General features: G+C 50.3%; 1 protein-coding gene across 1 annotated transcript in view; it reads right to left on the bottom strand.

The window, feature by feature from the left end:
- Positions 1-4,785: 4,785 nt before the first annotated feature.
- Kif19 (kinesin family member 19) overlaps positions 4,786-16,940 on the bottom strand; it is a 43,568-nt gene continuing 31,413 nt past the window's right edge. Inside the window, exons 16-20 of the mRNA XM_077802852.1 lie at positions 14,575-14,683; positions 12,366-12,758; positions 11,444-11,588; positions 6,708-6,815; positions 4,786-4,886 (exon numbers count right to left, since the gene is read on the bottom strand). Coding sequence (XP_077658978.1) covers positions 4,786-4,886; positions 6,708-6,815; positions 11,444-11,588; positions 12,366-12,758; positions 14,575-14,683 — 856 coding nt within the window. The remainder of the gene's footprint in view (positions 4,887-6,707; positions 6,816-11,443; positions 11,589-12,365; positions 12,759-14,574; positions 14,684-16,940) is intronic.

Raw genomic sequence — 16,940 nt, forward strand, 5'->3', positions numbered from 1 at the left:
TCCTCCTATTTTCCTACTCTTGAGACTGGTGGGAAAGGACACTGGGGTAGAAGATGGGATTTCTTCCCAGGTCTATCCATCCCTGGGAGGTGTCTATCCATCTCAGTTGCATGAGGAATCCTGTTCAGTGGAGTTCCCCGGTTCCTGGAAATGGCTGGTGCGGATCTCTGCTGTGGGGCAGGATGTACCCACTGCTGTGAGTTCTTGGGGGGCAAGCAGAAACTCTGGCCCTCTCACAGCTTTGGCTGCCCTCCCCAGACCTGTCATGGTACAGGAGCCTCCAGCTGTCTTTGCAGGAGGTCTTATAGTTTATTTGTTTTCAGTACCAGAGATTGAACCCAGGGCGCTCGACTACTGAGCTACACCCCCAGCTTTTTTAAATTTTTATTTTGAGGGTCTTGCTAAATTGTCCATGCTGGTCTCAAACATGTGACCCTCCTGCCTTAGCCTCCCAATGGCTGGGATTACAGACATCTACCACCCACCCTGGCTCATGTTCTTGTTTTTTAAAAATTATATTTGTATGCTTAAAAATTGCTCATCAGGGCTGGTTGTGTTAGGTGCTAAAGTGCTTGCTGAGCATGTGTGAGGCTCTGGGTTCCATCCCCAGCAGCACAAAGAAAGGAAGGAAAACAAATTAGGAAAAAAAATTACTCCATAGAGTGGAAGGCCTGCTACTTCTTTTGCACAGAGGGAAATTGAGGTTGCCAATTGGAAATCCTGGATTCATGCCTCATTGCATGATGAGTACTCTAAGGAGAATCTCTCTTATACTTTTTCTACTGGGGATAACAGGCTCCATCTTGCAGATGGAGGCCCAGGAAGGAGATGTGAGCTGGAATGTGTCTTAGGTTATTTGATTCTGAAGTTCATATCACACCTGAACTATTTGACTCTGAAGCCTCCATATCACACTGCTTCACTGGGGCACACACCACCTCACTCCCTCCATGCTGTGGCCATAATAGACATCCTTAGGTCAATGTTAGCTGCCACATTTGCAGAACGGAGTTCCTGAATCCGGCTGGAAGTGAGAAAGAGCCTATGGTCTCAGCCCAGTGAGTAATCAGATCTGTGGCAGTTTCTCATCCCTCTGCCATGGCCAAGGGACACAAAGAAAGGGCAAGGGTCAGAGTCTCAGGGGTCAAGAGGTCATGGGAAAATGCCCTAAAGAGAATTCCAGGGAGACTTCATAAAGGCCCCACTTGGGTCCTGGATATTAGGTGTTTTCCACAGCCTGCCAGGCCCTAGCAGGGTGAAGATCACATGGGGCCACTGCCCACTAAGAGCAGACACCCAGGTCCTGACTGGGGAAGGCCAGAGCAGAGTCCCACCCAGGGCTGCAAGGCAGCCATCCCACAGCATGTAGTCCTAAGAGCAGACCAGCGATCATCTGGTCACCCAGCAACTCCACTCCTGGAGCTCCAACCCAATACACAGTGTGGAAAGGGTTTGCGTGCGCCCAACTATGGGCCTCACAGCGGCTCCATGGCTTCAGCCTATCTGGAAACAACCCAAAGGGCATCAGCAAGAGACCAGAGAAGCAGATCATGACATTTAATCAGCAGTGTCACATAGCTACAAAAGAGAACAGCCATGAACCCTCAGGATGTGAAGGCTCTTACAGGAGCAGAGAATGGGGGCCTTTCCATGTGATGGGGAGGGGAGGAACCGGCACTGCCCTGCGGAGACGGAGTCAGAGCAGAGCTCCCGAGGGCACATGCTCTCCACCTCCATCCTGGTGGGGACACACGTGATGAGCACATGTGAACTTCACTGTGTTTTCACAGTTTTCCTAGAATCAGAAAAGCACAGACATTGCCTGCTGGCTCAGTGCCAACTAGTTCGCACTGCCCTGAGACACGCTGGGGCCATGTCTGGGTGACATCTGGGGTGTCTCCTGCCACAGTCTGCTGGGGGGGGGGGAGAGCTTGCACAGCAGCTCTCATGCTGCATTGCTTGGTGGCCTTAGGAGAGAGGGAAGGAGACAGGGACCGGGGAGCACGGGGTTCTGCTCTCAGAGGGGCGGAGGCATGGCTCATCCTCACTGGATCCTGCTTCCTTTGCCTTGAGCAAGTCTCAAACCCATCTGAGCCTTAGCTTCTCACTTGTAAAAGAAAATTTGCTCCTCCTTCCCCACAGGCCTGGGTGGCGGGGGGCTGCTAAATGAGACTCGGATTAGCTGATGGATGAGAAAGTGCTTTATGAGCCAAATGGTACAATTACTGCTTTTAAATAAGAGCTGTCTTGGGCCTGCCACTCCACACCCTGTGCAGCCACCAGGAGCCTCAGACCATCCTCTCCCTGGGCACACAGCCCGAAGTGTGCCAGTTTCTCGCAGTTCACATGTCCTGGGCATCTCCTGAGTGGCCACTGTGTACCTGCCTGAGAGGGGGCTATCCCATCCCCCAGTCAAGGTCTAAGCTTTGAGAAAGCACAAGATTGACTACTCCAGAGACAGATGGTTGACGAGGCGACAAATGTGCAATGACAGTTGCCACAGCTGAGGCACAGCGAATGCCTGTGCCATAGCCAACCCTGTTCTCGCACTGTGTACCCGCGCATCCCTTCAACCACCCTGGAATCCTCCCAGGAGACATGACTGCAACCCCCATCAGGCAAGGTCAGGCCCCTGCAGAAGCCCAGGCAGGGAGGGTCATCTGTGGCAGAACAGAGCCTGCAGGCCAACTGGGCCGTGGAAGGAGGAGCACCAGCAGGGGTGGGAAGGGACCCCACTTGAGGGACAAGCAGCTGAGGGTGCCTGAGTACTGGCGGCAGGTGCCCAGGGGCCGTGGAAGGTCCTGCAGTCACCCCCAGGCTCTGCTAGGGGCCAGGCTGGAGGCTGGGCTGAGAATGGAAGGGCAAGGAGGCAGCGTGGGAGGGGCCCCCGAAGCTGAGCCAAGGGCATCCTCCATTTTTAGTAGCATGAGCCAACAATCACTTCGGAATACTGGATCCCTCTTTGGGCCTCAACTTTGCTATCTGCACCCTGGGGAGGGTGTTATAGACTGCTGGGTGAAAACCCAGTGTCCATTTTTCCTTCCTAATCATGGAAACATGGTTATATTAGGGCAATGAACCCAGCTACAATTCCCAGAAGGCCTTGAAGAAGGGAGGGCCTTGAGTGCACTGTGTTGGCCAGCGAGGCAGAGGCAGAGGTTGGCAGGTGGCCTTTCCTCCTTGGCCTGGGATGTGGATGTGCTGGCTGTAGCTCTACAAGTGACCCTGAGCCCTGGGCTTCCTCCTCCGTGGTTCCGATGACCTCACAGAACAGCTTGACACAATGCCACCTCCCTGCTTTTCCCTGCAAATAAGCCCCACCTTGTCTAAGTCACTGTTGGGGGTTTTCTGTGGCAGCCAAACTCAGCCTCTGAGACCCAGGGGAGGCCGTGTGTCCTGCTCCTCAGACACTGCAGATCACACTCATGATCGCCGCTTTGCCCCAGTACCACCTGGTCAGTTAGAGGGTAGATCCTTTTTTTCCTTTGAAGCAAATCACTCTTTAAGTTTAGACATGATTAATGGACTCAAATGTCTTATGGGCCAGTTACATATTTTTCTAATACACATTATGATAAATATCCTTAAGATAAAAATATTTGTCCATGACTTTCTTGAAGTCATTTCACACCACATCTCAGGAGGTACTTAGTGTCAGTATCAGGGCCACCAGGCCAAAGGGCCATGAGACCCAGGCCAGCTTCAGCTCAGAGGTCTGGGACCAGGTAGAAAAATCGAAATCCTATACTCCAGGCATGGTGCCTCCCTCTGAGTGAAGGGGTGGGTGTTGATGTGCCCCAGAGGTTGCAGAGAAGTTCCAGAAGGGCAGCCTGGCTTTGTGCAAGTCCCAAGCCTGTCTTCATTGACAGAGGGTGTCATGACGGGGAGGCCAGCCTGCACCACCAGCTATGGAGTCTACACAGCGATATGGGCATCCTACTTGGGCCAAGAGGCCAGAATGCCACCCATACCTCCTGTCCCTGAGGTGCTGATGCCAAAGTCCACAGAGCTCATCTCTGCTCCCGTCTTGGTCCTGCTCACCTCCTAGCTTAAGGAAGCTGGCCAACAAGAAGTGGCTCCCACCAACAGGGAGGTGGCTCTGACCCCCACAGCCTCCACACAGGAGTCCCAGAGTGCGAGGGGTGAAGGTGTGGATTTGAGAAAGCAAGTGCCAAACATGATCAGAGGATGCCACAACCGTGTATCCATAGGATGGCGCTCAAGCTTTTTGTGTGCTTTTCTGATGAAAAAATTACTAAAACTCATAAACCCCTTAGGCCTTCACCTTAATATAGGTTCCCATTTATGAGGGTTTGGGGTACAGCTTTCCTCTAAGTTATCGTGCTTCTGATAGTCTGCACACCTGGGAGAGACCAGGTCCACTCTGCAGATTGGCTGAAGTTTGTGGGGATGGGGACAGATTCTTCCCCATGACCTACCAGTGGCTGCTTGGGCATCCTCTTCATCCTGGGCTGAGTGGTGTGCAGTGACCAGAGTGCTCCGAGACACAGGTACTCCCAGAGACAACAACAGGATGTGGCGTGGTCCCAGGAACAGCATCTGCAACTGTGGCCACCCAAGAAAGGCCAGGGACCTCTGGGAAGGGTCCACAGTCAGGGCCCTGGTACTCCACAGGCAGCCCTCGTTTGGAAGGTGAGATGGCCCCTGAATCTAGAGTAAGGGCTGTCCCCAAAGTGTTCAGCAAGGGCCCTCTTTTCTCCAATCCAATTTTAGGTTAAGGCCAAGCTCCTCTGGCCTCCCTGTGTGAGGCTCTGGCTCCACCATCTATTTGGGTCTTCTTGGCCTATTGGCACTGCCATCCCGGAGCTTCCGGGGGTTGCTGGGGGGCAGCGGGCTGTGGTGTGGCCCTCCACTCTCTGTAGACCCTGGGTGAATGGGGAGACTTCAGTTTGTGGTCCAGGCAAACTCAAGTAAAGCAAGCACCCCAAGTTGGGGGGCCCACTATATGGAATGGCCCCTCTTCTCTGCTTCTGTAAGAGCCTGGGCACCTGCTGGTGTGGTGCCTCACCATGACCTAAGCTACTTCCCCAGGCAGCTCGACCCACAGGGCCCTTCCCCACTCCCCAGGCAGATCCACCCCTGAGCCCTCTGGGACTTTCTCCCGAACCCTCCATATCTGCTGTGGTCTTGGCTCCTCCAGTACTCTCAGGACCCTCCCAGAGCCACAGTCTCCACATGTGGATGCACTCAACAGCTCTGGCCAGATGCAATTAGGAAAGGTGATGTTTATGGACCCTTCTCCATCCCTCACATTTAGAGACACACTGTTAAAACTCAGCATGCTCTGGCTTAGGAGTTCTGGTCCCACTGCTAAACACCATTGAGAACCAAGAATCCTTAAAAGAATGGCATAATAATGATAAGTTCTTAATCAGTGACACGAGGAATGGGTTAAAGGTACCGCAGCAGGTACTAAGATCAAACAGAAGAAAGAACCTCCTGCATGGGCCCAGATGGTCCCAGGTGGTCCGTAAGCCCACTGATAATTGAACCTATCCTTCCTGATGGTCTGGTTGCAAGGTGATTCAGGGGGTGACAAAATGGTGTCAATGACACCAGAGAGAGCTTCTTGTCTTCCAGAAGGGGCCCAAGAACCAGGTGGTGTGCTCTGGTAATGTTCTGGACTGTGCTCTTCAATATAGCAGCCACTGGCCACATGCAGCTACTTAGCACCCAAAATGCAAAATTGAGATGTGCTGTACGTGCAAAACTCACATGGACTTCAGAGGACTTAGTGCCAAAATAAAGAATGTGAACTTTCTCATTATTACTTTTACATTGATTATACATTGAGGTAAATAAAACACATTATTGGTTTCACCTGTACCTATGAGAACATTTGCAATTATATATGTGGCTCACCTCATACTTCTACTGGGAAGGGCAGTTCTACATTAAAAATTAAGCAATTATTTGTACATGTCTGAAGTTACAAGAAATAATAAAAGTTCTTTAAAAGAATTGGATGGGTCTATACACAGTGCATAGGAAATAGGCTTAGCTAGACTCCCACCTACCAACCAGGTACCTACGTCCTTCCCAGGTATCTCTCCAACCTCCAGATGTCTAGCTCCACATCACCAGGACTGTACCCTGAGAATCCCATCTCTTTCTGTCCTGAGTGCACACCCCAGCTTACTGCCACATGCTGATTCACCTGATGTGGCTCTCCAACTCCAGCCCCTGCGCCCCATCAGAGGTGCTGCCAAACCTTCCCCTTTTCAGCCCAACTGTAACCCTCCCCTGCAATCAGCCTTCCTCCAGCCTTCCTGGCCGACCTGGGGCTATGGCCTACAGTTCATTTGAAGCTGGGCAAATGTGTGAGAGGCAAGTGAAGTACAGCATCAGGGATGGGAGAGCTGCTGGGGCCAAGCCAGATCCTGCTGTCTCTTCTCTACCAGCAGAACAAGCTGAGCAATTGCAGACAAAAAGCCCAAGTTCAAATGCTGGTTCTCCTCTCACTCCCTAGTGACCTTCAGTCAAGTCTCTATCTTCTGTGAACATCAGGGTCCTGCAAACAAGGACAATTATAGGGCCTACACAGAGGCGGTATGGCAAGAGTGGACTGAGTTGTGCACAGTGACCTTCCTGCCCTTACTTCTCCCTGTGGAGAGGACAGGAGAACCCTGGTAGCCAGTGGGGTGGGAGCTACAGGACTGGATGGTGGGGAGGAAGCAGACACTGACCTCGGATGTCCCTGGGCAGGAGGGGTGGCCTGCTTGGGCCTGTGCTGCTCTGCCACATGGCGCTGGGGAAGGTGAAGCTGACTTCAGGCACGTGGAGTGTGTTCTCATCTGAACAAAGACAGGACGATATCATTATTAGCACTACCCAGTGATTCCTGGAAACCAAACTGAAGAATGGACAACACATACCAAGAACTCACCCCATGTCAGGCTCTGTGCCTAACCCCTCCTTGGGACTCCCCCAGGGTTTGTTTTTCTATGTGAACTCCTGCACTCTGTCCTTCAAGAAGTCTCCCCAGCCCAGCTTTTTGTTCTTGTCTCTTCCCATCAGCAACTGTGTTTCCTTCTCCATCCCCTCTTGCTCTTGGCTGGTGGTTACATGGTAACGAAGAGGACTCGATGGGTTTATTGCACATACTCAAATAGAAAAGGAAGCCAGGGGGTGGGCTGTGGGGAGAGAAGGGCATCTCTCCCTTCCATCCAGTTGGGTTCCCACTTCCTCAGGTCTCTGCCCAACATCACCCTACAGAGAAGCCCCCTGAGTGTCCAAGCCCAAGTTGAGTTGTTCTACACTCTTCCTCCTTGTCTCACTCAGCTCTCGAAACTCATTGGGCCAAGGTGCTATCTGGGAGCCCAGCCTTCTGCAAACACTGTACATCTGTGATCTTCCAGGTCCCCAGGGGACCTGTGTGCAGTGAAGAGCTGTCTGGCCCCTGCCAAGAAGGGATACCTGGTCTGCCCCACCTCCTGCCAGCCCTTTCTGTACACCTGAAAACACAAGTACATTCTTTCTTGAAGCATGGCAGCCAGGTGGAGAGAGCGGCACTGGGCACCAATCTTAACCATGCCATCAATACCTGATGTGACCCTAGAGATGTCACTTCTACTCTCCGGGCCTCAGTTTACCCACCTGAACCAGCTGGGCTACAGATCTTGAAGGACCATCCAGCTCTAATATGCGTTAACTTTTTGATCACAGAACCCTATCAGCTGTAGAGCTGAGAACCCTGGCCCCACAGAGACTGTGTTGGCACCACTGAGCAGGACATCGAGCCACTTCCTGGGGAGGACAGCAGGAATTCGGCCTGATCCTGGAGAAGCAGCCCCTTCCTGCCCACTCAGAGGGCCAGTGCAGACTACTCTTGCTTATCTGCAAAGCTGGTCTTCTTTTGTACGCAGATAGCATGAGATGATCTTAGGGAACTGCTCTTTGTTCTTCTATCTACCACACGGAAAGCTCTATTGTCAGGGAGCTCTTGAAATGAAATAAAATGGCACGATCTTGGGTTTTCTTGAGACATCCCCAGGAAATCAAACAACAAACAAACAAAAGTATATAGAGAGAAGAAACAAGTTGGGTGGTGGGTACATGGAGATTGTTGTAATTATTCTCTCAGCTTCTGTCTATGTTTAGAAATTTCACAATAGACTGTTGGGGAAAGAAAGTGTAATTTTTGATCACATACAAACACATCCCCACAGGCTCATTTCTAGAGGAGATATGAATACCCACTCACCTCCTGTGGGCAGAGTAGGGGACTCTTCTGGGTCAGCAGTGCTAGGGGGCATGTCTATGTGGTACTTACTGTGCTGCACCAGGCTGAGCCGTTACACATAATTGCACAGGCATTTCTAAGTCCCTGATCCAGAAAGGGGCTATCATGGACACCCCCTGGCGTGACTGGAGCCTCGCACTGTGTACTGCCTGTCAGCTGGGAGTGTTGGGGAAGGCCAGCCCCATCCCTGACTCCCAGCTCCCACTCTAGGCCACTCTGTGTTCTCTGTGACTTTTCATTGTTTTAAGAGCACATAATGGGAAGGGGGCTACTCCTGAAAACAGAAAATCCCATAAAGAACATTTTGTTTTTAAAAGTGTTTCAAGTTTTGGGGGAAAAAATGGTACTACAAGCTGGGCATGGTGGCTCATGCCTGTAATCCCAGAGGCTCAGGAGGCAGAGGCAGGAGGATCTCAAGTTCAAGCCAACCTCAGCAACTTAATGAAACCCTAAGCAACTTGGCAAGACCTTGTCTCAAAATAAAAAATAAAAAGGTGAACTTGGTTCCTAAGTTGCATCCACGAGCCCAGGTATGAAAAATATGTTAAGAAACATGAAAAACAGATATCTAAACTCATCAGGGAAACAATTCTGTATAAATTCAGTCTGCTTTCTTTGGTGGTTTGGTTATGGATTTAACAATCTGCATTTTGCTTGAATTGGGGGTCTGACATAGACATACAGATACATGATGGGAGAGTTTGGGCTCATAGAAGGTGAGAATGAAGAGGACTTGGCTTCTCCCGGTCCTATTCTTCACTATGCATAGCTTACATAATGGAAACAGGAAAGCATCCTCTGAATATGCTCATTCTGCTCCCGCTCATGCCCAAAGTCACATGAGCATGTGACATGGTGGTTTCTATTAAAATCTTTGACTCACCTAAAGCTGGGGAAAAAAATAGCCTGATAGTTTTTTCCCCACAATTTGGTATCAGTTTTATATATAATTCATTACCTGTTTTTTTAAATATTTTTTTTTTTTAGGTATAGATGGACACAACACAATGCCTTTATTTTTATGTGGTGCTGAGGATTGAACCTGGGTCCTGCCTCTGCTAGATGAGTGCTCTACTGCTAAGCCACAATCCCAGCCCTCATTACCTGTTTTTTACAGAAACAATTAGTTGTATATAAAAATGTGTAGAGGAAGAATACAAGTTCAGTGTATTAGATAAAGGGGAATGACTGGAAGGAAGAGGGATAGGAGTAGGAGAAACAGAGGAACAAATTGGACATAACTTTCTTATGTACCTATATGAATACACCACAGTGAATCTCACCATTATGTACATCCCTAAGAACTGGAATCCTAATTAGAATATCGATACATTTCATGCTTGTATAAACATATCAAAATAGATTCTACTGTGATACATGACTAAAAAGAATTTAAAAATCCCAAAGATATGTATATTCTAATATCAACTATATATACTTTTTCCATGGATTAAGTTCATTGTGTCACTTAAAATATTTTCTTTCCATCCTCTTTTATTTTTTAAAAAATTTTAATATTTATTTTTTAGCTTTCGGCGGACACAACATCTTTGTTTGTATGTGATGCTGAGGATCAAACCTGGGCTGCACGCATGCCAGGCGAGCCTGCTACCGCTTGAGCCACATCCCCAGCCCCTTTCCATCCTCTTCTAAAATAAATACTAAAAATATTTTTAAAAGGGAGGAACTGATGGTGTGGCTCATAGTTAAGTGCCTTTGAATTTAATCCCTGATACCAAAAAAAAAAAAAAAAAATACACACACACACACACACACACACACACACACGCGCACACTGCTGATGACTTCATTCTGTCAATTTTGTCATCAGGATCAAACACTTCTGAAGTGCCAAGCTGCATGTCTGTGGCAAGGTGGACAGTAAACCTGGCAATGTCTGTTTCCATGGTCCTTGAAATACCATCCATAACCCCCCAAATGTGCACACCCTCTGATCCAGAGACCACACCTTTATAAAGTAAAAACAAAAGGACATGGAACTGTGGTCATGAACTAGGAATCTGGAGCCAGTTCACCTGGTTTCAAGTCCCAACTCTGCCACTCCCAGCTGTGTGGACTTGAGCAAACTCCTCAACATCTCTGTGCCTCAGTTTACTCATCATATAACATGGAGGGGGCCATTCCTTACCTCACAGGACTATTATGAGGATAAAGATGCACCCTGCAGGGTTCATAGCATAGTGCCTGGTGCAGTGTGTGCTCAGTAAATGGGCACCATCATGTAACCCCTGGGTCAGCTGGTGCTCCCAGCCCCTTGGTGAGGAGGAGCTTGCTCTGCTTCCTTACAATCTTCTGTGGGTTGACACTTTGAACCACATCCTCAACCCTTCTTATTTTTTATTTTGAGACAGTCTCTTCTGTCTCAAACTTGCCATCTTCCTGCCTCAGGCATGCACCGCTGCCCCCAGCAAAATGTAGCATTTTTTAAAATACAGAACTAGCTGGGCACAGTAGGGCACACTTATGGTTCCAGTGACTTGGGAAGCTGAGGTAGGAGGATCACAAGTTCAAGACCAGTCTCCAACCTTAGCAAGATCCTGAATCAAAAATCAAAAAGGGCTGGGGATACACCTCATGGTAGAGCCCCCTTGGGTTCAATCTCTAATGCTGCAAAAATAAATCAGTAAACAAAAATATAGAACTAGGCCATTGGTCATGGGTCATGGTACCCCCAAACTTGTACTGTATTCTCAAATACTTGGTCTTGACCTCTGCTGCAGGTCACTGACTTCCTGTAAGGGAGGGGCTATTCACATCAATGGCAGAGACAGGATACTATTCTTGGTGACTACTTCTGGGTGGTAGGGTTCATAAATGGTTCTTCTCATGTATAATTTTTATCTACGTAGCAAAATAAAGTTACTGTTTTTATCATAACACCCAAAGAGCCACCCTCTGGCCTCACTAACTGGCCTTTAGGACAGGAGCACAGGCGCATAGAGTTGGGGACTACACCCAATCTCAATCGCCATCAGGAGAGTCGGCAGGCTCAAGGCGAGCCCACGGCCCCATCTTCAGGAAGCCGGTGGCCCCAGCTCACTGGGACAGCTGATCCCAGGGCAGCCTATCGTACTTTCTAAGGTGCTCATATGGAAGGAGGGACAGTGTCATAGGATACAGAAAAAACTGACATGCTGTTTTCTGCCTTGGATGCCGTACCTGTGTGGAAACTGAGGCTGGGTTTTATCTTGGAGGCCACGGGGACAGCAGGGAGAAAGCTCTTTCCTGGCGACTTTGACTGCTGAAGGTGCGCTGGGGGCAGCTGGCTGTCCACCAGGTGCTCCACAGAGTGGGGCTGAAGTTTCTCCTGCAGGAAAGGTCACACAACAGGTGTGGTGTGGAGTGAGGAATGGGTGCTGAAGGGACAGCATGGCTAGGGGAGCACTGATTAAACAGCTACCAGGTGACAGACTGTTGTGAGCCTCTAGGTACAAAATGTGCAGAATTCCTACTAATCTCCTCAGTCCCCACTGAATGAATAAATGACCCTTTTCTAACAGTGAGTCCCCCTTTTCCCTTATAAAGTCCTCTAGCAGTGGGAATTTTCGTCTAAACCCAGGGCAGTGGTCAGTTATGTGCGTCAACCTGTCTGGGCCATGGAGTGCTCAGATACTTGGCTAAACATTATTCTGGGGGTGTCTGGAAGAGTGCTTCTGGGTGAGTGTAACATCTGGATGAGAAAAGCAGATGGCCCTCCTAATGTGGTGGGCCACCTCTGATCACGTGAAGACCTCAGCAGAACACAAGGCAGGCCCTTCTCCAAATAAGAGATAGTTCCTCCAGCTGGGCCACTGACTTTTTCCCACCCTTAGCCTTGTATTGAGACTGACTCTCTGGGGCCTCCAGCTGCTGACTCAGCCTACATATTTGGGGACTTTCCAGCCTCCATGATCACCTGAGCCAGTTCCTGGTAATAAGTCTCAACCTCTCTCTCAAATGGAACATGGACACATGTGGTTCAAGATCACATATGAGCTTGAAACTGGTGAGGGACAGGTGAGGAACTGGGGCCTCCCGTGTCCGCCATGACTCAGTGTCCCTGACCTGCCCTCCTGTCTTCCTCCAGTGCCCTAGCACCTACCGAATGCACGCTCCAGGTAAGCGAGGGTGAGCGTTTCCTCCTGGACTTCCTGTCCATGGAATGGTCCCTGCGTGGGCTGGCATGGGGCCAGCTCCTATCTGCCAGGGTGGGGTCAGGGGTGGTGCTGGGCTTGAGGTCTCTGGAATCCAGGGTTGCCTCCTCTAGGAGGTGGCGGGAGGAGCGCCTGCTGTTGCCCTCCCAATCCTGTGCTTTGGAACGTCGGCTGGCTGCAATGAGGGCAATGTTTTTGGTGCCCAGGGCCATCTCCTTGAGCACCTGGGTGGTCAGGGCTAGGCTGCCAGCCTCCCTTGCTGGCCACAGGGTGCCCAGCTCCAACCCAGCTGGGGGGTACACCTTGGACAGCAGGCTCTTCATATTCAGGGAGCTCGGCTTCTGTAGGAAGGCAATACCCACAGAGTGGTCAGAGGCCCTAGATGGGACTGTTGTCCCCAAGTGTCACTACTATCCCAGAGCAGACCTGGAGACAATGACTCCAGGTAGGTAGTTTATAAGGGGGAAAGATACTGGGGAGTAACATGGTTAAGGAGGGTGTGTGACCAGACAGTGCCACTCTGGTGATTGTGCTGAATGTGTGGGACATCCCGGAGTAAGACTGGCACTCAGGTGTGGGGTCCTGCCACCACAGTGAGGGGCTCCCAGGGTCACTGACCAAGAGTTCCCCAGGCAGGAGTTCCCCAGCATTTCTGCACTGCAGAGCAGCCCTGCAGCGCCCCGTGGTGTCAGGGGATGGGGCGTCCTCACCATAGCGGGCAGCAGTGGGATGTGTCGGAGCCTGCTCATTCATTCTGTTCGTAGTCATAACGAACACTAATAGCTTTTACATAATTGCTCATGGGAAAAGACCAAAATCACTGACTTGCAGGGATTCTCCTTCACCAAGCCCACCTCCTGCAAGAGTCTTATATTTGCCATTCTGTCTCTTACTGTCCGCCCCTCCCCAACCCCTAGAGAAAGAGGAGACTTGTTGCTTTCTGGGAGCAAAGTTAGGCTGGTCTACACAATAAAGAGAAGCAGAGAAAATGGGAGAGAAGAAAGAAAATTCAAGCCATATAGAGAGAGGCTCAAAAATAGGAATCAGAGGGCAGTGAGAACGAGGAGGCACCAAGTATGTCAGGGCAAGGGGTGGGCGAGGAGTGGGCCCGGTCAGCCTTCCTCATGAGACACACAGGGAAAGGAGAGGCACTGCTCCCTGAGTTGTTAGACTGCTTTTTCTTGAACTTAGCACCACAATAAGACCCTTACGTTCACCATTTTATAGGTGAAGAAACAGCACAGAGTCGTACAGTAACTTGTCTGAGGTCACAAAGCTAGCAAAGGATACAGTGCAATTTGAGCCCAGATCTGGCTGGTTCCTGAGCCCCAAAGTGCCCACACGCCAGGAAAGCTAAAAAGCAAGTTGGGAGGACACAGGAGCACGTTGATGCTTTTAACTCCTTCATTCTTGTAATCCTTTCAAGCACCCCAGGGGGTAGGTGTGATCACCCCAACCTACTATGAGCAAAGGAAGATCCTGCAGAGCCACCACAGCCAGCCACAGGGGGACAGAGCCAGTTACTTCCAGTACCTGTGTCTCATTTTCTTACTTTGTAAGCTGAGGAGAAAGATGGCCTCATCGCCAAGTGGGAGCAGCCAGCACTAGGGTGACAGGATGCCCCCAGTTCACATCTGCTCAGGACCTGGGGGGACCTTATGCAGAACTAGGATCTCTGCGGGTGTTCTTAGTTAAGGCTCTCTAGAGGAGGGCATCCTGGATTCAGGATGGGCTGTAATCCAGGGACTGCAGTCCTTACAGGAAGGGAAAGGCAGAGCCACAGGAAGACGTTGGGGAGATGGGGCTATGTGGCTGCAGCCAGGAACCGCCAGGAGCCACCAGGCAGGAAGGCTCCTCCTCCGGGGCCTGGGCGGGAGCATGGCCTACCAGACACTTACCTTGGACTCTCAGCCTTCAGAGGATGTAGCCCTGTGTTTGATGCTGGACCTGAAGCAGCCTCAGGACACTGTCACAGGCTAACCTCTAGTGTTGTGCAGGCTACCATCCTGATGGTTGCAGGAGGATGGATGGCCCTCCCTCTGGATGCCCCACCCATTCGCCCCTGGCCCTGTGCAGCTCTGGTTGAGGGTGTGAGGGTCTGCTGGGGAGTGGGGAGCCTCTGCACAGTCCAGGCCCCGCTGAGCACCGCACACCAACCTCGTGGATGGGAGGAGTCAGCAGCACTCGGAGGGACGGCGGAGGGAGGAGACAGTCTTGCTTTCCTGGCTTTTTCAATGGTGTGGCTTTTGATGACTTGTTACCATCACTGTGGATGAAGTGGAGGCACAAGTAGGACCATTGTGCCCTCTGATACATCCAGGGACCAGCCTGAGCCTGAGCCTTGGCTTCTTCTCTGGCCGCAAGGCTGTGGCCCACACATGGGGACAGAGTGGTGGTGTCATGCACCAGGGCACAGCGGTGGCTGTGGCCAGGCTTCTCTGGTAGAGGCCAAGCTGAGCTCATTCACCTGACATTATACACTGGTCACCTACTGTAGCCATGCCTATCCCTAGGACCAGGCGCGCACCGTCCTTGGCAGACTAGGCCCTGTCCCACACTCTGTCCAAGGACACACCACCCAATGGGCAAGCGGTTAGGACAATAAAAGAGTGAGCAGGTGAGCAGAAGACCCACCCACCTCAGGACAGGTGAGGCACAGTGAAGATATCTGCCTGCTGGGCCCCTCCTGATCCTGCACAGACCTTCATAGACCACTCCCTTGTCGTTAGTGACAGGGAGGTCTTGGTCACTCTGATAAGCTGGCTCCTGGTAGGCCTGGCTACCAAACTTGTAGCCAGAAAGTTTGGGACTTTGGGCCAGTGGACTTCCAGTGAGGGAGAAGGTTAGAGATTGATTTTATTCACTTAGCCAAGGAGATATCGACCACACCCACAAATGAACCCCGGGGCTCTGAGGTTCCTGGTGGCTTCCTGGTGTGAAAGGTGAGGTTCAGGGCTGGCAGGGCCTGACTTCCAACACAGCTGGCATTCCAGCTGCACACTCACTCCTGTGCACATTGGACACTTAACTGTGCTCCTATGCACAGCTCAGAGGAAGCTCAGCCCAGACTCACCCCAGTCCTGGCTGCTCCCAGGTCTGGCTCTGGGGAAGGGAGGGGAAGCCCCTCCTCTCACTCACCAGATCTAGAGGAGCACTGCCTCTGAGCTGTTCTCAGAGCTTATTCAATGGGCCAAGGACCAAGTTCATGCCAGGTGTGGGCTAAGCTCAGGAAGACAGCAGGACACAGGGGAGTAGAGAGGTGTGTAGCTTGGACTGGGGCCCAGGGCACTGTGTTTGCATACACATACATACACATGTGCACACGAACCCAATGCACCTTCATGACACAGATACAGGCACATGTGTGCACACGTGACACACATTGGGGATAAAAAAAATGATACTTTATGCTGGACCTGAGACTGCTTCAGGTCCAGCATCAAACACAGGGCCTTCCCGTCTTCTGCCACCATTCTTCCCTCAAGGCAAGCCATAGAGACCAGAATTATTCTTCTCCAAGATGGGTCCCCAAAGCAGCCATGAAACATAAGAATGCTACTCTAACTCCCCTAGCCCCACCAACACTCCCGCAATAAAGAAATTCTTCTGACCTGCCTGGCTTAACGGCAGATCATCAGGCCCTTATTACAGAAGGAATGCTGCAGAGTGGCCCGAAGAGCCTGCACAGACAGGCCTGGCTGGGCCACCCCTAAGTTCACTACCATCAACTCACACACTTCTTTTCCAAAAAAACTTCCAATTTTATGCTCAGACCTGAGCATAAAAATGGGGAGTTCACCCTGGGTCTTTGGGTCTTCATTCTGAAGCCTCTTGTATTACATAAGACGATGATCAAGTAAATTTGTTATGCTGGCTGGGCACAGTGGAACACACCTATAATCCCAGTGACATGGGAGGCTTAGGCAGGAGAATTGTAAGTTCAAGGCTAGTCTGGGTGACTTAAAATTCTGAAAGGGATGGGGAGGGGATTAAATTATGCTGTGTGCTTGTACAAGTAAGTAAAAATGAATCCCATTATTATATATAATTATAATGTATCAATAAAAATTACCATTAAAAAATAAAAAATAAGGGGCTGGGGTTGTGGCTCAGTGGCAGAGTGCTTGCCTTGCATGTGTGAGGCACTGGGTTTGATCCTTAGCAACACATAAAAAATGAATAAATAAAGATATTGTGTCCATCTACAACTAAAAAAAAAGAATAAAAATTTAACTTAAAAAAAGGACTGAAAAGTATAGCTCAGTGGTAGAGCTCTTGCTTGAGGCTTTAGGTTCAGTCTCCAATACCACTACATAAATAAATAAATAAATAAATTGGTTATGCGTGTCTCCTGTTAACCTGCTTTTGTTATAGAGTGTCAGCCATGATCATCAAGATGGGAAAGAGAGGGATTGTCCTCTTACTGTTCCCCAAAACATGCACACACCACCTACAGACACACATGTGCCCATGTACACAGGCACACTAACATTTGCACACAAACACATGTGTGTGTTCACATG

The sequence above is a fragment of the Urocitellus parryii genome, chromosome 9 (genome assembly GCF_045843805.1).
Source record: "Urocitellus parryii isolate mUroPar1 chromosome 9, mUroPar1.hap1, whole genome shotgun sequence".
Taxonomy (NCBI): Eukaryota; Metazoa; Chordata; class Mammalia; order Rodentia; family Sciuridae; genus Urocitellus; species Urocitellus parryii.